Source organism: Helianthus annuus, chromosome 4, assembly GCF_002127325.2.
Source record: "Helianthus annuus cultivar XRQ/B chromosome 4, HanXRQr2.0-SUNRISE, whole genome shotgun sequence".
Lineage (NCBI taxonomy): Eukaryota > Viridiplantae > Streptophyta > Magnoliopsida > Asterales > Asteraceae > Helianthus > Helianthus annuus.
The window spans coordinates 33,580,112-33,607,937 of NC_035436.2; the positions used below are offsets into that span (position 1 = coordinate 33,580,112).

At 43.4% G+C, this 27,826-nt stretch overlaps 2 protein-coding genes across 2 annotated transcripts; both read left to right on the forward strand.

Annotated features, from left to right (window-relative positions):
* The first annotated feature begins 15,914 nt into the window (after positions 1 to 15,914).
* Positions 15,915 to 16,724, forward strand: LOC110933183. The gene has a single exon (XM_022176417.1). The coding sequence runs from the start codon at positions 15,915 to 15,917 to the stop codon at positions 16,722 to 16,724; it is 810 nt and encodes a 269-aa protein (XP_022032109.1).
* A 9,553-nt stretch (positions 16,725 to 26,277) lies between these two features.
* Positions 26,278 to 27,624, forward strand: LOC110933182 (uncharacterized mitochondrial protein AtMg00810-like). The gene is made up of 2 exons (XM_022176416.1): positions 26,278 to 26,699; positions 26,787 to 27,624. Exons 1-2 carry the CDS (start codon positions 26,278 to 26,280, stop codon positions 27,622 to 27,624), a joined length of 1,260 nt encoding a protein of 419 aa, XP_022032108.1.
* The last annotated feature ends 202 nt before the right edge of the window (positions 27,625 to 27,826 follow it).

The following is a 27,826-nucleotide window of genomic DNA, read 5'->3' on the forward strand; positions in this document are numbered from 1 at the left end:
CGTTCTATCAGGGGCTCAGCTATAATACGCAGGAGCGATTAGACGTGAACGCGGGTGGCGATCTTGGAACTAAGACACCGACTAAAGCGTATGATATTATCGAAAAAGTTGCGTTGAAATCCAGCTCGCGTCGGGATGGAGATAGAGGTCGGGCATCATCATCATCATCTCGTTCAGGAGTTCATGCTGTAGACGACTACACGGCCATTACTGCACAAATCTTGGCTCTTGCATCGAGATTCGACAGGTCCCAGATGATTGCGCATGCTGGCTCGGGATGTGACCAGTGCGGAGTGTCACACGAGCCTGGGGCATGTTTTCAGGGAGTCGTATATGAGGGCCATGAAGAAGTAGATTTCGTTAGTAATCAGTTAAGGCCGCAGAACAAGCCGTACAGCAACACCTATAATCCCGGTTGGAGAAATCACCCAAATTTTGGGTGGCGAGCGAACGCAGGAAATCAGAACCCATTGGGGTTCACTCAGCGTGCTCCAGCGCCTCAGCAGGGTCAGCAGTACCAGCAGTACAACCAACCCTACCAGCAGCGTCCATATTCGTACCAGAATCAGGGCACTGGGAGTAGCTCCCAGCAGCAGGCCCCTCAGTCTAATTCCAAGCTGGAGGATATGATGGCTCAGCTTCTCTCTAGCTCTGAAAAACGATACCAACAAAGCGAAGATCGTTTTCTAGCTAACGAGGGAGAAATGAGGAGTCAGAAGGCCTCGATTCAGAATATCGAGAATCAGGTTGGTCAGCTGGCACAGATGATGTCCAAAAGACCCCCAGGCGGTCTTCCGGGTAATACAGAACCAAACCCGGGCGGACACAGGGATGTGAATGCTGTCATGACCAGGAGTGGAAAAACTACCGGACCCGTCATATCGGACTCAGCACCGATCACTGAAGCGGTCCCGACTGACACACCGGACGAGGTGCAAGCCAAGCTACGCCCAGCAAGTACATCACAAGTCCAGGAGCCGGTCAAAGATTACACTCCTCCAGTACCTTATCCAGGCAGGCTGAAGAAGCAGAAGAATGAAGAACAATACGGTAAGTTCCTTGAGTTGTTTAAGCAACTACACATCAATATACCGTTTGTTGAAGCCTTGGACCAGATGCCAAAGTATGCGAAATTCCTTAAGGATATCCTCTCGAATAAACAGAAGCTCGAGGATATATCATGTGTGGTGATGAATGAAACTTGTTCCGCCGTTCGCAAAACCGTCTGCCCACGAAAATGGGAGATCCTGGTAGCTTTACGCTCCCGTGTTTGATTGGAAACATGTCTGTTAGCCATGCATTGGTTGACTTAGGAGCGAGTATTAACCTTATGCCGTATAAGGTTTTTACTAAACTGGATCTGGGTGAGCCGTCACCCACTAGGATGAGCATTCGGTTGGCAGATCGCTCAATAAAGTATCCGCGCGGATTTGTGGAAAACATGCTTGTAAAAATCGATAAATTTGTTTTCCCCGTGGACTTTGTTATCCTTGACATGGACGAAGATTCAAGGGTACCTTTGATACTTGGACGTCCTTTCCTCAATACAGCGAGGACGATTGTTGATGTGGCAGCTGGCCAAATCACGCTCCGAGTGAATGATGAGCACGTGACATTCGATATCAAAAGATCGATGCAGCATCCGCAATGTCACGATGACATGCTTTACTATGTCGACATTGTCGATGCATGTGTGTGCTCTCATTTTCAAGGTACTATTGACGAGATTGATTCGGACACACGTCTGTCGTGTGGGGACCTGATTGGCATTACGCAGGAGGGCCACGATTTCGAGCAGCCAGTCTATCAGATTGGTGACGATGGTTCCCAGAGTCCGGAGAGATTTCTTGAAATTGACCATGTGAAAAAGGAGGAAGCAGAGCCTTCGGTTGAAGATCCGACGCCTTTGGAGTTGAAAGAACTCCCACCACATCTCGAGTATGCATTTCTGGACGAGGAGCGTCGCCTACCGGTCATAATTTCGGCATCATTGGAAAAGGATGAGAAAAATCAGCTTCTCGAGGTTCTGAGACTTCATAAGAGAGCCATTGCATGGAAAATCATGGATATCAAGGGCATCAATCCTTCTTTTTGCACTCACAAGATTCTGATGGAAGACGAGTACAAACCATGTGCACAGCATCAGAGGCGTTTAAATCCAAATATGCAGGACGTGGTGAAGAAGGAGGTGATTAAATTGTTGGATGCCGGCATGATTTACCCTATTTCTGACTCTGTGTGGGTGAGTCCGGTGCAGGTTGTACCTAAGAAAGGTAGTATGACTGTAGTTTCGAATGATAGGAATGAGCTAATTCCTACCCGTACCGTCACTGGGTGGCGAGTTTGCATTGACTACCGCAAGCTCAATGATGCTACTCGCAAGGATCACTTCCCGCTTCCATTCATCGACCAGATGTTGGAACGTCTGTCGGGGAAGTTGTATTACTGTTTCCTAGACGGATTCTCTGGGTACTTTCAGATTCCTATCGCTCCTGAGGATCAGGAGAAGACTACCTTTACATGCCCCTTCGGCACATTCGCCTACCGGCGGATGCCTTTCGGGTTATGTAATGCACCAGCGACCTTCCAGAGATGTATGGTTGCAATTTTCCACGACATGATCGAGGATTCCATGGAGGTTTTCATGGATGATTTTTCGGTATCTGGGGATTCCTTCGATCATTGCTTGGAAAATTTGAGAAAAATGTTGAAGAAGTGTGAGGATACGAATCTGGTCCTGAACTGGGAGAAATGCCACTTCATGGTGAAGGAGGGTATAGTTCTGGGACACAAGATTTCGCATGCTGGTATGGAGGTCGATCCAGCCAAAGTGGATATCATTTCACGACTTCCACCTCCCACCTCTATTAGAGCGATACGGAGCTTTCTCGGTCATGCCGGGTTCTATCGGCGATTCATCAAGGATTTTTCAAAAATCGCCAGACCCATGACCCGTCTGTTGGAGAAAGACGCTCAGTTCATATTTGGAGATGATTGCTTGAGAGCCTTTGACCTTCTCAAGCAAAAGTTGATTGAGGCCCCTATTTTAGTTGCACCGGACTGGAGTCTGCCGTTTGAGATTATGTGCGACGCGAGTGATTACGCCATAGGGGCCGTTCTTGGTCAAAAGAGAGAAAAGCACTTTCACCCGATCTATTATGCGAGCAAAACTCTTCACGACGCTCAAGAGCATTATACCACGACTGAAAAAGAGCTCTTGGCGGTCGTTTTCGCATTTGACAAATTTAGATCGTACTTGGTGCTTTCGAAAACCGTTGTATATACTGATCACGCTGCCATCCGATATCTCTTCAGCAAACAGGACGCTAAGCCACGTCTGATCAGGTGGATCTTGTTGCTGCAAGAGTTCGATATCGAAATTCAAGATAAAAAGGGTGCGTTGAATGTAGCGGCTGACCATCTATCTCGGTTAGAGCATGGAGACATCGTGGACGTGCGTTGGGATTCCATAAATGACAACTTCCCACACGAGTCTTTGATGAGTGTTGAGATATGCGATGAGTCGCCATGGTTCGTCGACCTTGCGAACTACCTTGCTTGCGGGATTCTGATTAAAGGGTTGACTCACCAGCAAAAGAGGAAATTCTTTTCGGACGTCAAGCACTACATTTGGGATGACCCTTACTTGTTTCGGGTTGGTGCTGATCAGGTGATCAGGAGATGTGTTTCAGGGAAAGAGGCGACCGATATTCTGCGCCACTGTCACGAGGGACCTACCGGAGGCCACCACGGAGCCAACTTTACCGCCAAGAAAGTGTTGGACTCCGGGTTTTATTGGCCGACTATATTTCGTGATGCGCAGAGTTGGGTTAGAGCGTGCGATGCTTGCCAGAGGGCGACAAATATATCGGCACGTGATGAAATGCCTCAGACCTGGATTCAGGTTTGTGAAGTCTTTGATATCTGGGGGATAGACTTCATGGGACCATTTCCCCCCTCACGAGGTAATAAGTACATCCTGGTCGCGGTTGACTATGTATCGAAGTGGGCGGAGGCACAGGCCTTACCAATGATGCCAGGGTGGTCGTGAGATTTTTGAAAAGCTTATTTGCCCGGTTCGGCGCTCCGAAAGCGCTTATCAGTGACAGAGGTACGCATTTTTGCAATACTCAGCTCGAGAGAGCTTTGTCCCGTTACGGTGTGCATCACCGTCTATCCACGCCCTATCATCCACAGACAAGCGGGCAGGTGGAAGTCACGAACCGGGGGCTGAAAAGAATCCTTGAGCGGTCTGTAGGTGCAAACCGCAAGGATTGGTCAGATATGCTTGATGAAGCGTTGTGGGCTTTCCGTACGGCTTACAAGACGCCTATCGGGACTACTCCCTTTAGGCTTGCATACGGAAAGGCATGCCATTTACCGGTTGAGTTGGAGCATAAAGCGATGTGGGCGCTAAAAACCGCAAATCTGGACCTAAAAGTCGGAGGTGAAGCCCGGTTTCTCCAGATTCATGAGTTGGAAGAGTTGCGACAACACGCTTATGAGAGCTCGGTGTTGTACAAGGAGCGCACGAAGAGATTGCACGATAAACGCTTGAAGGACCACAAAGAATTCCAAGCGGGCGATCTTGTTCTTCTTTACAACTCGCGGTTGCGCTTATTTCCCGGGAAGCTTCATTCATGTTGGACAGGCCCATACACGGTTAAAGAGGTATTTCCGTATGGGACTGTTGCAATAGAGAACGCGGACGGCGTTATTTTCAAAGTAAATGGGCATCGCTTGAAGTTGTACGTTGCCGGGCCGACAGAGTCGGTGATGGAGGTTATTGAACTCCAAACCCCGCACACATCATAAGTGTGGGGAGGAGAGAGTCTACGCTGCTGACTCGTGGATCAAAAATGTAGCAGGAGCGTCTTTGGCGCTATAGGGGCAAAATTGTCCGTTTTTATGTTTTTATAGTTTTAGCGTAATTTAGGTTAGTTAGGTAGTTCCCGTTAGTTTGTACAGTTTCTATTCGTGCCGAGCGAAGGTTCTATGTTGCAATATTGTTAGAACAGTTGGTGTGTCGAAAAAACGGCGAAAAACGGCCGAAACAGTTGCTGAAAATAGTTTCTGCGGAAAATTCTGTATCTGCAGCTGATGCACGACCGTTCCTCGGGACGAACGACCGTGCGATTCTGAGCAACACGGAACGGTTAGTCGCACAACCGTGCGATTCCGAAAAGAAGCTGCTGGGTATGAGCGACGCCGGTGACGCACGACCGTGCCATAGGTCGAACGACCGTGCGTCAGGCTGAGGGCATTTTTGTCATTTTTCACATTATATATACCCTCATCTGCTGCAAAATCCCTCATTCGCGAACCCTAGCAACTGCAGCCGTTCCAGAGCGGTTTTTACACCAAATCGCACGGTTTTTCGCACGATCTCGCACCCAACTTCGCGCGGTACGTCTCTAGTGTTAGATTTCTTGTTTTCTTACTTTCTAGGTTAGATTTCTTCCGATTCTTCAAGGAAATTTTTAGGGTTCTCTTCGTAAACAAATCGAAACCCTAACCCTTGTTGAATCGAAGTATTGTGAACACCCGATTGTGATTCCGACCCCTGTTGACCCAATACTTGTTAAAATTTGGCAAAAATCAGGCTATTCAAAGTTCAGGGGTTTGAAATCTGCAGGTCAGTTGTCGCACGGTCGTTCCTTGTATGGAACGGTCGTGCCAATCCGAGTGATTCCACGATGTCAGCTTGTGTCCGGTGTTGCACGGTGGTGCCAATTGACCGCACGCCGTGCGATTCCGAGTTTCCTGGGCAGATGGTGCACGTAGTCGGTGACGCACGACCGTGCGTATCGCCGCACGACCGTGCCGGGTGCCCAGATCAGATTTACAGAAGCTTCATAACTTGCTGCTCGGCTGTTTTCAATTCAATTTTCTCCTGTTTCTGTCTTTCTAACAATGTTCCCCATTACAGATGAACCATCCCTTCCTTCAGTTCAACCCCAACAACGAGCGTGAAGCTTTATGCATTCCAAAAAGAGACGCATTCTGGGCCCGGAGGGGGCAATTCGGAGTCCCTAGATGGCTGGATTGGGAAGTAATGCAAGAACTAAATCAGTATGACCGACTGGAAAACATGATGAGTCGGCCACTTACAAATCTGGTCGGTTGCAACCGACCTGTTTACTTGGAGCTAACCATAGAGTTCTTTGCATCATATGCTTACGAAAAGCCGGTCGCTGCTCGACGACCCAAATTCCGCCACAAAGAGCGGATAGCTTTCAGATTGTGTGGTAGATGGCACCGGTGGTCGGTTGGTCGTTTGGGAGGAGACTCGGGATCTACACTAGGGAAGACATGGATGATCCCGAAGTCTTCACAGATCAGTTCACCTTCCCGTCTGATGCAGCACGGGATGAGTTTTGGGCTGCAAATGCTGTTGGGGACCCATACAACCCAAGGATGTCAAAGGCCTCACGACTTAAAGATCCTCTGGTGCGAGTGATGCACCATGTGTTTAGCCACACTATATGCGGTCGCATGGACAGTCTTGGTAACTGTCCAACACCAGATTTGATTTTTCTTTACGCATTGGTGGAGAAGGCGCCCATCAACTTAGCGGCGCGAATGGCTGAATATTTTGTGAAGTGCTCAGGGAGGACTCCTAGTAGTCAGATACATGGCGGTCAATATGTGACCGAACTTGCGTACAACGAACACCTTATGACTGAGGAGGTGCTTCAGAGTCTCACTCTGATAACTGAGGGGGTTCATGTTGACATCAGATCACTGAAGGTGATGGGGGTAATTGTTGAGACTGATCACGGGGATAGGTTGAGGGGGCTCAACAACGAGGTCTGGACCCGTTGCCCCCACTCCCAGAAGAGGAAGAGGAAGAGGATGTAGAGATGCAGGAGCAGCAGCACGGACCGCACACACCGCCACACCAGCCGCAGCACCATGAGTACTACCAGCATCAGGATTGGCCTGAATTTTATCAGCAGTTCCAGCAGATGCGTGTTACGCAGGAACAGCATGGTACGTACATCGATCAGATTAGGACCAGCCAGGACCAGATCCGGGCTAGTCAGGATCAGCTCAGGGCCACGCAGGATCAGCTGAGACAGAGCCAGGAGAGCTTATACCAGGGGGTGAGTGCCGGATTTTCGTACCTATTCGGGGAGATGCACCATGCATATCCCGACTACTTCCAGCACCCTCCACAGTTCCCACCGTGGAACCCACCTGGTTATGGCGGTGAGGGCCCATCCTTCACGAGAGACGATGACGGTGATGACGAGTAGGAGTTGGTGGTGATGCTCGTTGGTGGTTTTTATTATTATTTTAGTACTTGTCATTTCGGGTGTTCTTTTTGCTTAGTATGTCGAACACCCTCGGATTGTATTTTATTTTAAAACACTTTACTTTATGTTGTGTCTTGGTTTGGACTAGTAGTATTTATGTACATTATGGTTTATTTGTCTTTATTCTGTTATTGTTCTGTTTTGCTGTACCATATGACATACTTGCAGATTTTGGCTATCAAGTCTTTGACCGGAGCATATGACAGACGCAGCTCTGGAAGTCTCGATTCATCAGATATCATCTTGAGGGGAGTACTATTATCCTTTTTCTCTATATTTCGGGTTTCGCATTGGGGACAATGCGAAGTTCAAGTGTGGGGAGGGGGTTAACTTTGTTAACTTTGTTTGTCCTCATATTTATATAAAAAAAATCATCAGAAAATCAGAAAAATCATTCAAAAATACCTGTATTTTGTATATATTTTAGTAAATAAACCGGTTGGTTGTGTTTTAGAAAGCTTCGGACTTGATAAAAACCCGACAAGCAAAATAAATTTTGAAAAAGAAAACCGGAAATCGTGACAAACAAAGAAAGACTTGCATGATAGTTTTCACACTTTTACCCATTCCATCCGTTACGTGAGCATATTTGAGCCTATTGTTATATATTTGTTTATTTCGGATATAGGAGTGAGCCGGATGTTATGTGTAATATAGAACTTGTCACTAGTATGCTTGTTAAAACCATGAACTTGTGAATTTGTGTAAAAGTGATAGAGGCACTTAGATTACCCCTTTGTTGTAAACCTTGTTCTTTGTGTTGTGCTTCCCGTTCACCTTATATTACCCTTTAGGATTAACCATGTCGAGCCTTCCCGTTTACCTTTATTTACCCACATTATCGCCCACTTAGCCAAATTTAGCCTTTGTATGTTTTAAACCCTTTTTAGTGTTGAAACTCGGACAAAATAATCGTTTAACTAGCATTTGTTTCAGTTTATTGTATAGTTATTTATATTATAATGAAAAAAAAACAAACAGAAAATAAAACACCCTGAAATAGGGTGAAGTTGATAGAAATCGAGCAATTTTGAATGCTTAAATGTTAAAATTTCGTTGATAAGCTCGATTGCTCTTTAGTCACCTTTTTAAGGCGTTTGTATGTATAGTTGTATTATTTTCTTGCTAGTTAAACACTAAAACCGAGTTTTAACCATTTTCGCCACTTTATATGTCTACTTCCATACCCTTCGCCCAAGCCTAACGTTACAACCCGTAAAGACCTCTTGATTTACACTTATTTGCATGTTAGTTGGTGGAGACGAGATCTTATGACAAGCTTATGATATTGCATGTTTCATTGACGAGGCATTGAGTGTTTGCACATACACATTATATGTATGTTTCATAAATAAAACCGAGTGTGTGCGAACATGGTGAGTCGCGTGAAGATTAACATGTTCAGTCGATTAAATGTGAAGTCACGGCTTTTTGGTTGTCGCTTTATAATTGCATATGCTTGTTGGGTTTGAGTCTTTTGATGTTGTCTTTCAACAAACCGGCTAACCGTTTATAGTAGTTTTCAATAAAATAGTGTGTAAATTATCGTTCTTGTTTGTTTCCGTCTTTTATTACTTTTTAGTTCAGCTTGCTTGAGGACAAGCAAGGTTCAAGTGTGGGGAGATTTGATATTCGCTAATTTACACATATTCTAGTCCCCCGTTTTACCCCTATTTTATGCGTTTTCGGCCGTAAAACCGTCATTCGGATACTTAATTATCTACATTTTTGTTTACAGGCCTAAAACAGCATACCAGACAAGATAATAGCGAAAACGAGGATTTTCTGGACAAAACGACAAAGCTGCGGACATTCTGTTAAGGATTCTGAACTGGGCCTGTGGAACGACTGTTCCACCTGATGCACGGTCGTGCATCTCCGACAAAGTTGATCAACTCGGTGATGAACGGTCAGTGCGACTGGGCGTTCTAGGAAAACAAGGCGGCTCGGTGAAGAACGGTCGTTCCATATGAAGAACGACCGTGCGTATCCGATGAACCAACAGAGTCTCGGTGATGAACGACCAAGGAACCAAGCGTGCAACTTAGACCTCGGTAAGGAACGCCCGTGCCAGATCAAGAACGCCGGTGCGTGTGCGAAGACCAGTCAACAATCTGTGACGTCATGCGGCATGGTGGACCACCACCAATAATGCTTAAAGTGCACGGTCGTGCGATCGGGAGAACAGCCGTGCCACACCGAAAAAGCATATAAACAGAACAGAACCATTCTATCCGGAACTCTGGAATTTTGGAGAGCTTTGCAGGCGATTTTGAGGCTCCGAAGGCTTCTGCTTTCACTCGGATTCAAGCCACATTGCCTGGTTTTGCTCATTTACTATCCGGATTCTTAATCTTGTGCTTGTTTATGGTTGGGTTTTCTAATCTTTCCATGTTTTTGTTAATCTTTCAAGCATTTAGATTAATATTTATGTATTATTGTAGCCTTTGGGCAAAAACACAACAATCCCTTGCTTGATTATAACCATTAGTATGTTAATCTATGTTTGTAATGAAATTTGGAAGTGTTTTCTATGATTATCTTTGATGATTAGTTTGCAACCTTGTTATTGATATTGATTTCTTGATTATAAGTAATTGTGTTGGATGATTGGTGCTTGGTTAGGTAAGATAGTTGAAAAATGAAGCTTATTTAATCATGTATTAGTAAACTTTTAATTCGGTTAACTAGCTTAACTTGGTTAAAATGTGGGCACCATGATACTCTAACGGGTTAGTGGTTTAATAAAATGTAATTATTGTTAATCAAGAAAGCTTGCCCTCACGGAAGGACTCTAACGGGTTAGATGGTGTTGTTATGAATTCTTGCCATGATTTGTTAGCTTAGTTAGTAGTTTCGGCCAAAATTGCTATCTTGGTGAATTTATGCGCAAGATTTGTAAAATGAACTCGGTTGTGATTTAATCTAGTTTATGCTTGTCTCGGTGGTTGCATTGTGTTTATCGGTGTTGCTTTCCTTGATTAAGTGAGGTTAGAAAACTCCTAACGGATGACTAACTTATATTTAGGAGATTTTCATAGACATTTATCAATTGCACGTTAAAGAACAGTTTTAGGTGGTTAAAGTGTGTTTATCGTTTTAACTTTCCGAATGATTGTCATGTTAGGATTCCCGAAAGGGATACTAATTGTCTCGAAATGTAAAATTGACCGAATGCTTCTAGTGCCAAAACTGACTTAGATGACATGCTTTGGTTGTGTATTAAGCAAGGCTATTTATATATAATTTACTATGTTTTATAAGTATTTATTTATGCTTACTTTAGATTAATTAAAACCAAAACAACGTATGTTTTTACCGGTAATTTAGTGGTAAAGGTCTAGTACTATTTCTCCGCCCATTTCCGTGGATCGATACTTGGTTCTTACCGATACTTTACTACATATATGACAGGGTACACTTGCCCTTTCGTGTGTGTTTTGCTGTAAAAGTAATAATCACTTTTATAAATTTAAAACCAATTCGTGTGTAATTTCATTGTAAAAATATGTGTAGTCACGCGCGTACCATTATGCTACCGAATTTATACAAGAAAGTTGTTTTATCTGTCTCTAATCTTTCCGTCTTTGAACATAATCACACACTAATCACAGGTTTCGGTCCGAACCACGATCCTACAATTGGTATCAGAGCTATGGTACCCGACTTAGTGAATCTAACATTTGCTAAGTCACATGCGCTCTTGAATAGTGATTTTTGTGGTGTTTTTGTTCAAGATGTAAATGTGGTGTAAACAAGCAAAATTCAGATCTGCACCCGAAATATTTTGGATCTGAGCTGAAACAGACCATACACAAGGGTTAAGATTTATGTTTCACACCAAGAAAATCAAGTTTTCTTCATTCTTTATCATTTTTGAGGTGTTTTGGTCAGATCTGAGGATGAACAGTTCATCATGTTTGTTGAGGAGTGTGGCGGCTATTTAAGAAACACTAGGGTTTCTTCAGATCTGGACCCTAAAGTGAACATCGAAGAACCTCTCATTCACAAAGAACCTTCTGCCGAAGAACCTATCCCCTGCGAAGAACATTCTTCGTCTTGTTGCTTTTGCCGAAAAACTTGTTCTCGAAGAACTCTTTGTATCTGCACCTCACGAAGAACCTCAAGGGACGAAGAACATGCATCAGCCGAAGAACTCTCCATGAAGAACCCACTTCGAAGAACCATATCAGACGAAAAACCTGTCTGCCGAAGAACCTTCTGTCTAAATGATCCTGCCGAAGAACTTGCGAAGAATAACATCTTACGAAGAACATTCTTCGTTGCTTTGTTTGTTCGCTGATGTTGGTCAATACGAAGAACATCCGCCGGAGAAACCTTGATGCCGACAACAGCTGCTCCGATCAAAACAAAGGTGGTTATGGTGGCGACAAGGTGAAAATGGTGGGAGTAAAGGGTGTCGGCCGGTTGAAGACGATCAGAGTTTGTTTTTCCGGTGATGGCGGCTGATAATCGTAGAAAGAGAGAATGGAAAACTGATGTCAGCCGAATGTTTTCGTAGAGAGGGACTTGGAAGCGGGTGATGGCTGTTGTCTGCAGCTAGGGCAATTTGTATTCAGCCCACTATTAGTTTAAGACTTAAATTAATTTTTGTGGGCCTGATTGTTAATTGGACCGTATGATTTCTTTTTAACCGTAATAATCACTAAAAGATGGAATGTCAATTTTTCTGTTTGGGCCCACTTGGTGAGAGATGGAATTTGATTTGGAATTATATGACCGCACAAACATCTAAGGAAAGTTGGGCTTCTTTAATTATTGTCGCATGGAGACTTGTGTGCATGATGGGCTATAACATCCTCATCACATGTTGGGCCCACTAATATGTGGCAAAATTTAATGCCTCGTATTGGGCAGCAAGAAAAGAACAGAATGACATAATGGCCGATTTGGTTCTTGGATGATTTTTTTTATTGGGCCATGCACCCAGCAAGTGGCAAGGAGTGGATTTGTTTTTCTCTTGGGCCCACCTGATTTTATGAAAATTGCTTGGAATATAGTTAAATATGGATCAAGCCAAGAATTGAATCTAGGAGTCTACAGGATTGGTTTGGGTCGGGTGTTAAAAGAACGACGACTTGGGCCAGGAGTACAAGATTATTATATGGTCCAAAAATTGTAAGTATTGAATACGAGTTCAAGAGCGCGACAAACCAGTTTTGGATGATGAGGCATGATGAAAACAAATGATTTTTAAGAATGTGGGGTAGTCACGGTTACCGATGCAAATGTCAAAATTGGTGACTTGACTATTATGGGCCAAAAACGGTATATTTCCGCACGTGAAGATTTGTTTTGTTATCGGTCTTCGTAAATGCTCGAAAGCATTTTGTTTATTATCATGTTCTCGCATTTGGTAATGATTGAAGGAAGCTGGAGAGCCAAGACCGGTCCTAACGAGTTCACAAAGTCGAAGAGTTATGCCTATGATGGAAGTTTTCGGATTAGGTGTTAGCAGAACTTTGAGGGGATACAAGTCGGATCCTACGGGGCTAGAGTACTTTCTTTATCAACTAGAATATGCAAAGAAGAAAGTCGCTTTCGTGATTTTTCGAAAAAAAACATTTGAAAGATTCTGCTCAGTGGATAGAATTTGTTCAGTGAAGTTGGCGACAGTTCCGCTCAGATGAGGGAATTTGTTAAGGTTTAGAGATTTCACCAAAGAAATGGGGGGATAAAAATTTTCGTATGTTGAATTTCTTCGGTAAAATTCTAAATGCAATCACAGGTGGTAAAATTTGTGATTTTCTGGTGATACCAAAGGTTCTGCGTGGAATGTTTTGCACAAACACATATTTGAGGATTTTAATTAATTCTCCAGCCAGCTTTAAGGGTTTTGCACGGAAACATACAAGTATCTAAAGTCAACAGTAGTTTCAAAACGCTGTTCACTAAAGACCTGGGGAATCGTTTTGAGAGCTGATAGTTCAAGGCTAACAAGTGTGGATTCCAACTCTATCAGTTGAGGTGGAATCTGCAGGATTCGGTTCTGGGTTTGATGCCTCTTTGGGATTTTACAGGGATCTGGGTGTAACTCAATTCATTGAGTTTGCAAACAATGTACTTTGTCAAGCTGACATCCTAGTTCTGATGCTGAAGATCCGTAATGCATGACGTGGTCAACTTCACAAAGGCGAGACAATGAGATCTGGATGTAGTTCAACTAAGAGTGCTGGTTGAGCTTGCAAGTGATATACTCGGTCCAGCTGACTTCCTGAGTGTTGATGCTGATGATCAAAGTGCATTACTTTGTCGATTCCACAAAGATGGTTTACAGAAGACAGTTCACCAAAAAACTCTACCAATGTAGTATGCTTGAATGAAATAGAGTTCTTATGACAAGATCAAGACTTGACACAGTTTTTAAAGAATGGAACCCTTATCAAATGTCGGTTGGAGTATTGGAAGATCAGCGGAAGATCAGTCAATTTAGCCTGGTGAGGACATTGCACAACACGCAACACGGATACGCGTACTTTGAGGGGGAAATATTATACGAGAAGCTTCAAGGGTTTCGTATTGCTATGAAGACTCAAGTCAAGATACTACTTACCTGGATCATCGGTCAAGGGGGAATTTGTTAACATAGAGAAGATAACATCAACAAATAATTGACTGAAGATCGATTGCAGTTGCATTTTCAGCATTCGACAACAACGGACAAGGGGAAATTTGTTGGTGAAGTTTTTGTGTCCGATCCTGTTCGAATAGATTAGATTACTTTTTATGCTGGTTATGTAATAGTTAGTGAAACGGTCAAACGAACGTGTATAGACCCGCTCATTTGAAGTGGTCAAACGAAAAGGTTATTTGTTTGACCGTGTGTGTTTGCAAGTGAAGGTGGTGTGGCTATAAATACCACCCCTTGTTCATTTGCAACACTTGAAGGTTTTAGACTTGGGAGAGAGATCACCACTTGGTCTCTCCCCGGATGTATGCTCCTTTGGTATGGTTCGGCTAGCTTGTAATCGGGCCGTTTTTAATGTTATGCTACTGAATTTATACAAGAAAGTTGTTTTATCTGTCTCTAATCTTTCCGTCTTTGAACATAATCACACACTAATCACGGGTTTCGGTCCGAACCACGATCCTACAGATGTTTAGTTGAAAAATGTGCAATTACATTAGAGTGATTACATAATTACGCTACTAGTGTAAATAAACAAAAAAAAGATTCTTAGACTAAAATACATATAATATAGGTCGAAAAAAGGTGTTAAAACATTTCTACTTGGAAAAATTACGTAGAAAACTGTGTGTATACATATAAAACAAAAATTACACATAAAATCTCAATTCAATTAATCCATATTAATCGGGATTAATTGTTAGTTTGTACCCCATCGACCGACTAGCGTCTAGTAATATTTAAAACACTGGTTAAGACCATTTGTACATCTTACCCTACGCAAGCAAATATTATAATATTATAATTATTAAATAGTAAAATACTATTATAAAATAGGGATTCTTATGTAATAACTTACCCTAAATAGTAAAATACTATTGTAAAAGAGGGATTTAATTTATGTAACTTACCCTACGAAAGTAAATATTATAATTATAAAATAGTAAAATACTATTGTAAAAGTTGGATTCGATTTATGTAAAATTAGTGGTTAACTCCATTTTTACACCTTACCCTACTAAAGTTATAAAATAGTAAAATACTATTGTAGAAGCTGGATTCAATTTATGTAAATTTAATGGTTAAGACCATTTGTACACCTTACCCTACTAAAGTAAATATTATAATTATAAAATAGTTAAATACTATTGTAAAAGCAGGATTCAATTTATGTAAGATTAATTGTAAGAACAAATTTGTTGCTACTATTTGTCCTTTAAAATGAAGATATTTAAAAACACATGTAACACAACGATACAAGGGTAAATATGTGTGTCTACTAATGCAAGTAATATTTCTTATTGGCATATATTTTTTGGAAACATAAATAAGAAATGATCGCCATTCAGACATACAAAATGTGTTAAAGCTTTAAAGCAATCTAAAAAACGCATATATAACTTGATATTTCAAGAAAGGGTTGGACAAAACTCCAAGACATATATATTACCTTTCCTGATTATTTAGTGTTTGGAATCAAAACAAATATGCATAATTATAAACTCAGTGGTTTATCTATTTCACTTGCACGTACAGTTACAGTTGGTGAATTGTTGTGAAAATACTTGATGGTATTAAGGTTAATAGCATCCGTATATTTGTAATATATGCATTACCTTGTATATCTCTAAATTAGTTGGAAACTATCCTAACATAGGGCATGTATTATGTGTATATATTGGATTAATGAATGAGAAGGAGGCAAGGAAAATATTTGCAATATCACATCTTTCATGGTATCGAGCTAGTAGCTGCCATCTCCACCTTCTACCCTACCAATTTTTGTTTTCTGCCCTACCCCATCTGTCCGATCTTTTGCTTCTTCTTCCCTACTGCCTCCCCTCTTTTTGACCTCCTTCTTCACCTTATCTTTCACCATGGAATCTAAAATCCATCCTGCATCCACTGTTTCTAATATCAGAAGCCTCATTCCCATTACTTTGGAGATGGAAACCGGCCAATACGCATCCTGGAGCGAGCTCTTTAAAATACAATGTCGGGCGTTTCTTGTGATTGATCACCTCTCTCCCAAACCAGCCCAAACCACTGGTTCTTCCTCCTCTACTGTCGATAAAGAAAAGACCACCACACCGCCAATCGAATCCTCATGGGATCGTCTTGACGCCATTGTCTTACAATGGATATATAGCACTATTTCAAATGATCTCTTGCACAACATCCTTAAGCCCAACACAACCGCCTACGAGGCTTGGAAGACGCTCAAAAATATTTTTCAAGATAATAAAAGTAGCCGTGCTATTCATCTTCTACAAAAGTTTTCCAATACCCGCCTAGATGGTTACCCGTACATGTCTGCTTATTGTCAACAACTAAAGGTTCTCGCCGATCAGCTAGCTAATGTTGGATCCCCGGTCGACAACGAACACCTAGTTCTCCAACTACTCTCTGGGCTCAACGAACAATATGAAGGAATTGCCACCATAATCCAACAACAAGACCCGTTACCGACCTTTTATGATGCCCGTTCAAAATTAATCATGATAGAAAGTCGCAAGGCTGAACAGGCTCTTCACACGGCTCAAGCCGCAGGCACCGCTCTCCATGTGCACACCTCTCGGCCTCAACCGAACACTACCAACACTACTGATTATCGGTCCACTGCTGCACCCGATTATCGGACCGAAGGTTCGGATCGGAACCGGGGGCGAGGACGGTCCCGTGGCAGAGGTTGTGGACATGGAAATTACGGCCGCGGTCGGGGTAATCGTATGTCGGGTAATAGCGTTAATCCCTAATTCGGGTGGCCGATGTGGTTCAACTGCCCACCTTCTTAGGCCGATCAAAACAATAGCCAATGGCCGATGTGGGATGCGCCTCCATGTCCGTACCCAACTACACCTTCGCGAAGTAACAACACAGGTGGCAATGGTATTCTAGGTCCTCGACCCAATCAGCCTTCGAACACGGCTCAGGCTCACCACACGGCTAACCTTGACAACATCCAGGCTATTCAACGCCTCGCTCATCGTCTCACATATCAGGCAGTGGATCAGAACAGGCTGCCAAAACGCATCAGTGCTACTACTACTGCTGTCACTACTTCTGCTACTCCCAGTGACAACAAAAGAAAGTGGGATGGGTATTCTAGCAAGGGTTCCGCTACCGTTCAGTCTCAAGCACAGCAGCAGCGCAGGAATAGTGATCACCAGAGCCCGGGTCAGCCAACTTCTGGTGGACAGGGGCAGGGTGGATATCGGGGAATTCACCCACTGTGTAACAAATGCAACGGACACCACAGTGGTTAGAGCAACGAGGGACGTTGCCAGAGGTGTCTCAAGATGGGCCATGAAGCTAAGGATTCAGGAGCCCACGGCCTGCAAATCAGAATCTCCAGCAGCAACAGCAAGCAGAAATCCTATGCAAAGAAAAGATTGTTCGTATTCCTCGTTCTGGTCAAGAACCTCTCGAAGTTCAGGGCGACAAGAGTGGTGCTGTGGTTGGCATCATCTCCTTTTTGAAGGCTCAGAAATGCTTACGAAAGGGTCACACGACCATTTTGGCTCTAGTTACGGATGCATCAGCAAAGGAAAAGAAATTGAAGGATATTCCTGTTGTATGCGACTTTCCTCAGGTGTTTCCTGAAGATTTACCCGGTTTACCGCCTCATCGTCAAGTCGAATTTCAGATCGAGCTCGCTCCAGGAGCAGCACCTATAGCTCGCGCACCGTATCGTTTAGCTCCAACTGAACTGGAAGAACTTTCAAAGCAACTACAAGAGCTCTTGGATAAAGGCTTCATTCGCCCAAGCTCTTCACCTTGGGAAGCTCCAGTATTATTTGTGAAAAAGAAGGATGGCACTTTCAGGATGTGCATCGATTACCACGAACTGAACAAGGTCAGAGTGAAGAACCGTTATCCTCTTCCACGCATTGACGACTTATTCGACCAGTTGCAAGGGTCGAGCTACTACTCCAAGATTGATCTGAGGCCAGGGTATCATCAGCGGAGAGTCCGGGATGAGGACGTCCCCAAGACAGCATTCAGAACTCGCTACGGTCACTACGAGTTTCTAGTTATGCCATTTGGGCTTACGAACGCGCCTGCAATTTTCATGGATCTTATGGACAGGGTGTGCAAACCCTATCTAGACAAGTTCGTCATTGTTTTCATTGACGACATCCTGATCTACTCTAAGAGTCAGGAGGAACACGAGCAGCACTTACGTCTTATCTTGGAACTTCTTCGAAAGGAGCAATTGTACGCAAAGTTTTCTAAATGCGACTTCTGGCTTCGTGAAGTCCACTTCTTAGGCCATGTGGTGAACAGGGATGGGATTCATGTCGATCCATCCAAGGTAGAATCGATCAGGAATTGGCCTGCACCGCGTACACCAACAGAAATACGCCAATTCTTGGGTTTGGCGGGGTACTACAGACGATTCATTAAAGATTTTTCAAAGATCACACAGCCGCTTACACTACTGACACAGAAGGGTGTCACCTACCGTTGGGGCAACACTCAGGAAACTGCTTTCCAGTACTTTAAGGATAGGCTTTGCAGCGCGCCTATTCTCTCATTGCCAGAGGGCACAGACGATTTTGTGGTCTTTTGTGACGCATCGATATAGGGGCTTGGTTGCGTACTGATGCAGCGTGATAAAGTTATTGCCTACGCTTCGCGGCAACTCAAAATTCATGAACGGAATTACACGACGCACGATTTAGAGCTGGGAGCTGTTGTTTTTGCGCTCAAGATATGGCGACACTACCTGTACGGTACCAAGTGCACTATTTACACCGATCACAGGAGTCTCGAGCATATCTTCAAGCAGAAGGAATTAAATATGTGTCAACGACGATGGGTCGAGTTACTTAATGATTACGAATGCGCCATCAAGTACCATCCAGGCAAAGCCAACGTTGTGGCAGATGCACTCAGTCGAAAGGATACTTTACCTAAGCGTGTACGAGCTCTGCAGCTCACTATTCAGTCTGATCTTCCTGCACAGATACGAAATGCTCAGGTGGAAGCATTAAAACCAGAAAACGTCAGGGCTGAAGCCTTACGCGGATCAAGGCAACGATTAGAACAAAAGGAAGATGGCGCCTACTATGTAACAGGACGTATTTGGGTACCACTATACGGCGGTTTACGAGAACTTGTGATGGACGAAGTTCATAAGTCTCGCTACTCGGTACATCCAGGGTCGGATAAAATGTACCACGATCTTAGAACTACATACTGGTGGCCTAGTATGAAGGCCCACATTGCAACTTACGTCGGCAAATGTTTGACTTGTGCGAGAGTCAAGACAGAGTACCAGAAACCCTCAGGCCTACTTCAGCAACCCAGGATACCACAGTGGAAATGGGAAGAAATTTCCATGGATTTTGTTACTGGCCTGCCTAGATCCCAGCGCGGGAATGATACTATTTGGGTGATCGTAGATCGACTCACGAAGTCTGCTCATTTCTTGGCTATCAAAGAAACGGATAAGTTCTCTACATTAGTAGACATCTACTTGAAAGAAGTTGTTTCGAGGCACGGGGTGCCCACCTCTATTATTTCGGATCGGGATGCACGATTCACTTCAGAACTATGGCAAGCGATGCACAAAGCCTTTTGGCTCTCGATTAGACATGAGCACAGCTTATCACCCTCAGACGGATGGGCAGTCTGAACGCACTATTCAAACTCTAGAAGACATGCTTCGGGCATGTGTTATCGATTTCGGCAACAGCTGGGAAAAGCACCTCCCGTTAGTGGAGTTTTCGTACAATAACAGTTACCACACCAGCATACAAGCCGCTCCCTTCGAGGCATTGTACGGGCGTAAATGTCGGTCACCTCTCTGTTGGGCAGAGGTGGGAGATAGTCAGATTACAGGTCCAGAAATGGTAGTTGATGCTACTGAGCGAATAGCACAAATACGACAACGCATGGCGGCAGCTCGGGATCGCCAGAAAAGCTACGCAGATAAGCGTAGGAAGCCATTGGAATTTCAGGTCGGGGACCGGGTTTTACTTAAAGTCTCACCCTGGAAGGGTGTGGTTAGATTTGGTAAACGAGGCAAGTTCAATCCACGGTATGTTGGACCATTCGAAATCACTGAAAGAATAGGCCAAGTAGCCTACAGACTAGACCTACCAGCTGAACTCGGGGCAGTTCACAACGTATTCCACGTGTCGAATCTGAAGAAGTTCCTGTCAGATGAGACTCTCATAATTCTTTTCAAGGAACTCACTATCGACGAGCGGTTGCAGTTCGTCGAGGAACCAGTTGAAATCACGGACCGGGATGTTAAGGTCCTCAAGCACAAGAGAATCCCTCTTGTTCGAGTTCGTTGGAACTCCAAACGTGGCCCAGAGTACACATGGGAACGCGAAGACTAGATGACAGAAAAGTACCAACCAGTTTTTCGGAACCAATGCAACCACTACTGAGACTGAAGCTACTACTACTGAATTTCGGGACGAAATTCCAAATCAACGGGGGGATGATGTGACACCCCAAGAAAACCAGTAAACGATACAACTTACCTAGCTTCCTCAGTAACCGCATGCTAAATTTCGGGACGAAATTTCTTTTAAGTTGGGGATAATATGACAACTCAAATTTCCAAGATTTCTATTTCGCATTTATTGCACGTTCATGTATTGTTTAGTTGGTTATTTGCACAATTGATTGCTATGGAATTGTATACGTTTGATTCAATGAAGTGTATTGTGTGTTTGTGCATGGTTATGTGTTAATTGTGATAGACTTGTCAAATATGTGAACTTGGTGGTGAAACTGTGAAACTGTTTGAGATGGTGTATTATTGTAAAATATAATAATTAAGGGTGTGTAGAGTTATTAGTGAAACTTATATGATACTTAACCCTAATCCTTCACTAAACCTCACACAAGAAATCAAAGCACGTACTTCACATTCTCTGGCAATCATCACAATCATCATTGGCAAGACATTCATCACTTTTGTTTCCACATTCTCTCTAGAATCATTCAAGGTAATTGTTTATTGATTATTGTGATACTTGTAAACCCTAATTGATTGGTTGATTGTATCAATTCTTGATTCTTGTAATACTTGAAAAACCCTAGCTTTCATATGATGGTTCTGTGCTTTGGTTGATTCTTGGTTATTGTGTTATGATGATGATTAGTCGTGAAATCATTTGCTTGTATGATGATGATATTTGTTGAATTGATTTGTGCCATGTATTGTACGAATTAGGGTTTCTGGATCGTAGAAAAATAAGAACGTAACTGTTGAATGTATGTGTGTAACTGTTACAATTGTAATTGTGATTGTCCGAGTTTTTGATATAGCATGATTGTCCGACCTTTAACACAATGTGATGTCCGAGCTTTCTAATACAATCATAAGGTCCGACATTTTTGAGAAGTTATATCCGTGTTGTACTTGACAACATTGTCCGAGTTTCATATATATACATAACATGAAGGTCCGATGTTTATTATAAGTGTGGTGGTCCGAGTTATTTGATGATTTCATATGTTATCCGAGTTTTAAACTGCACAAGTGGTCCGACTTTCATTAAACAATAGGGTCCGACCTTTGCTTGCTTTAAGTAGTGTCCGAGTTTTGACACCCCACCATGTGTGGTCCCAGTTTTGGGGTAGCCTCCTCTAGTCTGACTTTGTTACATGATTTTGGAGGTCCGATCTTTTAAGGGGGAGCCTCATGGTCCGAGTTTTACCCCCCCTCACCCTTATCCGACCTTTAAACCTAGTAGGGGTCCGAGTTTGTGTGAAGGGGACTCCCTGTCCGACCTTGTGAACCCTTGTTCTCTTGTTCGAGTTTGAAATGAAGGCATGACCGAGTTATATTGAATATTGTATGTTTGGCTTGTGACTTGTGTATAACTTAAGGGAATCCGACCTTTGGTGATAATCTCTTGTCCGAACTTTGGTGAATCACAACATGATCTGAATTTTAGTAATGATACATGCTCTGAGACCTGTAAACATGTGAAAAGACTGAGTATTGATGCCAAGTTCAGAACTCTGTGTGAAGAACAACATACTACTGCATGCTACTGTTTATTACTGTATGCGATTATGTGATACTGTCTGATATGATGCTACATGTTACTGAATGATACTGCATACTACTGTGTGATAGGATACTGTAAGTTACTGTTTGAACATCAAGAACCTGTAAACCCTAATTGAACGTCAACACTTATCTTGGATTTATGTGCAATATACCTTAGGTCGTGAGTAACGGACTTAAACATTTATTAACCCGAGAAGCAATAACATACCGAGCAAACCAAGGTGAGTTCACACAGCCAAGGCATGGGATTCCCGGGTGGGAATTGGGTTGGAAGAATTGAATTGGAAAATTACTCGTACTTACACTATTGCTAGACTATAGACCATCGTCCTCAGGTTAGTCAGGACACTTACATAAATCCTACGTAAACTAGTATATACCATTGTCTCCTGGGTCGGGAGGACACTTACGTAAAACCTACGTAAACTATTACCTACTACTGTCTTCCGGGTCGGAAGGACACTTACGTAAATCCTACGTAAACCCCACACGTACCACTGTCCTCTGGGAAGGGCACTCACGTAAATCCTACGTGTCCTTGTACGTATTTCCTGTTCTCGGATTAAGAAGAACACATGGTCGCAAATAGTCTAGTAAGTATAAACATGGGAAGCCCCCATTAGAAAGGTTAAACGTGGGAATCCCCCACTGGAAATAAATATATGATTACGGGAAACCCCCACTATTAGTACATGCATATGTGGGAAGCCCCCACCAATTGAACATACGTATTATTGCTACGAACTTACTTTCTGTGAACTCGCTCAACTAGTGGTTGACTCTTTGTTGCATGCCTTGCAGGTCGTTAGATACATGGAGCTTGCACAGGGAGGAGCAGGTCGTTGTGGGCATGGATCATGAATGCTTAATTAAACACTTATGACATTTCATACATTATTATTTATGTTGGGTTTACTTACATGCTTCCGCTACTTAAACAATGTTTGGTTTTGAATATCAATCATGTCGTGATGAATTACATTATCTACTTTTATTATTAAATGCTGTGTTCGATATGATTGGTGGCTTGATCCTAGTCATGTCACGCTCCCAAGCGGTGGTATTCCGCGTGTGGATTTTGGGGGTGTGACAACAACTTTGATTAGTTTGGCTTTCCATCAAGTATGATAGTAATAGAATATTATATATTTAGAATACAAGATATCCTTGTAATTAGTTTGCACTATTCCCTAAAATAGGAGATGTGTATTATTCTTGTAAATATTAATGAATTATGGTGGAGGGATCAAGGATCCACTTTTATCATTCAATATGGTATCACGAGTTTAGGTTTTCTCCCCTTTTCACCTTCTGCCGCCATACCCCATCTCCTACATTTTTTTTCATTCTCAGTTTCTTCCCTCCTTGTCTTCTACCATGGAATCCTCTAAAATCCATCCAGCCTCTACAGTTACCAAAATCAAAAGTCTCATCCCCATTATTTTGGATATGGAGACTGGTCAATACGCATCCTAGAGTGAACTCTTCAAAATTCACTGCCGGACTTGTCTTGTCATCGATCATCTTTCCCCAAAACCGCCTGCACCTTCTGCCTCCTCCTCCAAAGAATCTGACAAAGACAAGTCTGCTACACCAACAGTCGATGATATGTGGGATCATCTAGATGCCATTGTCTTGTAGTGGATCTACGGTACGATCTCGAACGACCTCCTCCACACTATACTCAAGCCCAACACAACCGCTTATCACGCATGGACCACCCTTGAAAACCTCTTTCAAGACAATAAGAGCTCCCGTGCCATCCATCTTCTTCACAAGTCTACCAACACACGACTTGGCGGGTTTTCAAACATCTCAGCTTATTGCCAACAGTTGAAAGTCATAGCCGATCAATTGGCTAATGTCGGTTCACCGGTGGACAATGATCGATTAGTTCTTCAGCAAATCTCAGGCCTCAACGAACAATACGAAGGAATTGCAACAATCCTTCAACAACAAGATCCACTTCCCAGTTTCTATGACGCTCGGTCCAAGTTGGTTTTGGTTGAAAGTCGGAAAGCCGAACAAGCTCTACAGGCGGCGCAAAATGCGGGAATTGCACTTAATGTTCATACTTCACAAACTAACTCGCAAACTAATAGCAACTTGCAACCTGGCATGGAATCTCGCTCAGACTCGGATTGCGGCCGTGGCCGTGGCAAGTCTCGCGGGCGCGGGCGCGGACGTAACTCGGGTCGCGGTAGGGGCTACGGCTCTACGAGTTATAACTCAGGCCAGCAAACCTATTCTTGGCCCAACAATGGTTGGTCAAACCAAGCCTGGCCCACAAACAATTCTATTCCTTGGACTCTAAATCAATAGTGGAGTAATCCTCCACATCAGTGGGCCTTATGGGCCGCCCCACCACCTTGTCCATACCCCACCACTAATCCAAGGCAAGCTTCAAACAGTGGCAGTAATGGAATTCTCGGACCGCGACCCGCTCAGGCGCACCATAGTGCTTACGCTCCTACCGATATTGAGCATGCTATGTACACCATGTCCCTCAATCAGCCGGACCCGACTCTTTACATGGACACTGGTGCAACAGGTAACATGACACACAACTCAAATAATTTCCAATCTTTTTTTAATAATCGCACGCCTCATAATATTGTTGTTGGTAATGGCTTAACTATACCGGTTATTGGACATGGCTCCCAAACCCTCCCACCACCTTTTCCACCTCTTGTTCTCAAAGACGTCCTTTATGCCCCTAAACTTATAAAAAATCTTATCTCTGTCCGTCGGTTCACGACCGACAATTTTGTTACGGTTGAATTTGATCAATTTGGTTTTCTTGTGAAGGATTACAAGACCCGGATCCATATCCTCAGGTGCAACAGCAGCGGTGACCTATACCCCCTCTTGCTTGGATCAGGAAGCACCACTACCACACCTTCTGTTTTTTGCTGCTATTTCATCTACTTTATGGCATCAACGTCTCGGTCATCCGGGACAGTCCTTAATGCATTCTCTTAAACAATCTTGTTCTTTTGATTTTGGGAAATTTAATAAACATATTTGTCAATCTTGTGTGTTTGGTAAAAGTGTTAGATTACCCTTGTCTACTTCTAATACACAGACGTTTTTACCTTTTGACATCATACATAGTGACTTGTGGACATTGTTATTACATCCTATTTTTAGATGACCTAACCAATTTCTTATGGACTTACCCTATTGCTAAAAAGTCTCAGGTTTTCTCCATCTTTTGTCACATACATAAACACATTGAAACTCAATTTAACTACTACATAAAAACCTTTCAATGTGATAATGGTAAAGAGTATGTGAATACCTAATTTCAACAATTCTTTAACCACCATGGTATGGTGTTTCGGCTCTCTTGTCCTCACACCTCTTCACAAAATGGTAAAGCTGAACGGAAAACTCGCACAATCAATAACATGGTTCGCACCCTCTTAGCCCATGCTTCCCTTCCTAACACGTTTTGGCACCATGCCCTCGACACCTCAACTTACCTACAAAACATTCTTCCTACCAAATTACTAGATAACAAAACACCAACCAAACTCCTCTATCACCACACACCATCCGATGACCACCTACGGGTTTTCGGGTGTCTTTGTTATCCTCTCAACCCATCCACTTCTATCCATAAACTTGACCAAAGATATTTTCCTTGTGTCTTCCTCGGGTATCCATCAACACATCGTGGGTATAAATGTTTTAACCTCCAAACCAAACAAATCTTAATCTCTCGACATGTAGTTTTCGACGAAACTACATTCCCGTTTGCTAACACCATTCTACCTCAACCATCATATGACTTTCTCGACACTCCCCTCCATCCTAACCTATGGCCCAACGTTCAGATCCATACCCCCCTTCCGGCCCAACAAAACCCACCTACAACCCCTTCGACCCAACAAAACACGCCACAAACCCCTATGGCCCAACACTCCCCATCCCCTAATTCTGCAACCCATCACACCTCACCCGATGCCCAGCTCCCCTCACACCAGCCGACAAACACTCTGGTGACCCCCACCCTTCTGCATCATCCTTCATCACAACCCTATGTCCCAACTCACACCACTAAACCATCGGTCCCTGTCATTCCCTCCACTACCGTCACCTCTAATGCTCATCCTCCCACTGCCCCCACTCGCACCATGCGCACCCGTGCCATGGATGGGATCCACAAACCCAAACGTCATTTAAACCTACAAACCTCTTCCATTATTCCCATTCCCTAAAATCCTTTAGACGCCTTGTCCATCCCGGTTTGGTATGATGCCATGACTGCTGAGTATCGTGCTCTTATTAAAAGAGAGACTTGGGTATTAGTGCCTCACCAGCCCAACATGAACATTATACGCAGTATGTGGTTGTTTAAGCATAAATATAAATCTGATGGCACATTAGAACGATACAAGGCAAGATTGGTTTTTGACAGAAGGTCGCAACAGGTGGGCATAGATTGTGGTGTGACTTTTAGCCCAGCTGTTAAGCCAGCCACCATAAGGACTGTTTTATCTATTGCTCTCTCTAGGTCGTGGTCGGTTCACCAGCTTGATGTGACCAATGCTTTCTTGCATGGCAATTTGCATGAAACAGTATATATGTATCAACCGATGGGTTTTCGTCATAAGGATTATCCTAATTATGTGTGTCGTCTTAAAAAGTCTCTTTATGGTCTGAAACAGGCACCTCGTGCTTGGTAACAACGCTTCACTGATTATGTTCTTACGTTAGATTTTCATCAAAGCAAGTGTAATGCTTCTCTGTTTACACTCCATCAGGGCAGGGATGTTGCTTTTCTTCTGCTGTATGTGGATGATATTCTTCTAATCACTTCTTCTGACCATCTTAGACACAGACTCATGAATTGTCTTGCATCCGATTTTGCCATGAAGGATCTCGGTCCTCTCAGCTTCTTTCTTGGTATTTCTGTTACCCGAACAAAAGATACTATGTTTCTCTCTCAACATGCATATGCTCAGGATATTATTGAATGGGCGGGGATGCGTTCGTGCAATCCTGTTTCTACACCCGTTGACACCCATTCCAAACTGGGTGCCGCAGCTGGCGAAGATTTTGATAACCCGACTCTGTACCGGAGTCTGGCTGGGGCATTGCAATACTTGACTTTTACCCACCCAGACATCAGCTATGCAGTTCAGCAGGTGCGTATGCACATGCATGCTCCAAAGACAGAACATTGGAATGCGCTAAAGCGCATTATTCGGTATATCCAAGGCACCTCATCGCTTGGTCTTGTTCTTGGACCCTCTTCCGGTCCGAATTTACTAGCTTATACAGATGTTGACTGGGCGGGTTGCCCTGACACTAGATGTTCCACCAGTGGTTACTGTGTTTATTATGGTGATAATCTCATTTCTTGGTCTTCTAAACGACAACCTACAATTTCTCGTTCTAGTGCCGAACCTGAATATCGCGGGGTTGCTAACGTGGTTGCCGAAATCTGTTGGATGAGGAATCTTCTTCTTGAACTTCATTGTCCGTTGACACGTGCCACTGTAGTTTATTGCGACAATGTCAGTGCTATTTATCTTTCTGGCAACCCGGTTCAGCATCAACGCAGAAAGCACATCGAGTTGGACATACACTTCGTGCGTGAATAGGTGCAGCGTGGTCAGGTTCGGGTTCTGCATGTTCCTTCCAGATATCAGATTGCTGACATCTTCACTAAAGGTCTACCTCGGTTATTATTTAATGATTTTCGGTCCAGTCTTAGCATTCAATCCCCTCCCGCTTCGACTGGGGGGTGTAATAGAATATTATATATTTAGAATAGAAGATATCCTTGTAATTAGTTTGTACTAT

Bases quoted from the DNA above. Each gene is read 5' to 3' on its own strand.
- LOC110933183 (XM_022176417.1), top strand. From the start codon at position 15,915: ATGGAAACCGGCCAATACGCATCCTGGAGCGAGCTCTTTAAAATACAA.
- LOC110933182 (XM_022176416.1), top strand. From the start codon at position 26,278: ATGACTGCTGAGTATCGTGCTCTTATTAAAAGAGAGACTTGGGTATTA. The intron at 26,700-26,786 runs GTAACAACGCTT...CCATCAGGGCAG, and splicing joins AAACAGGCACCTCGTGCTTG to GGATGTTGCTTTTCTTCTGC.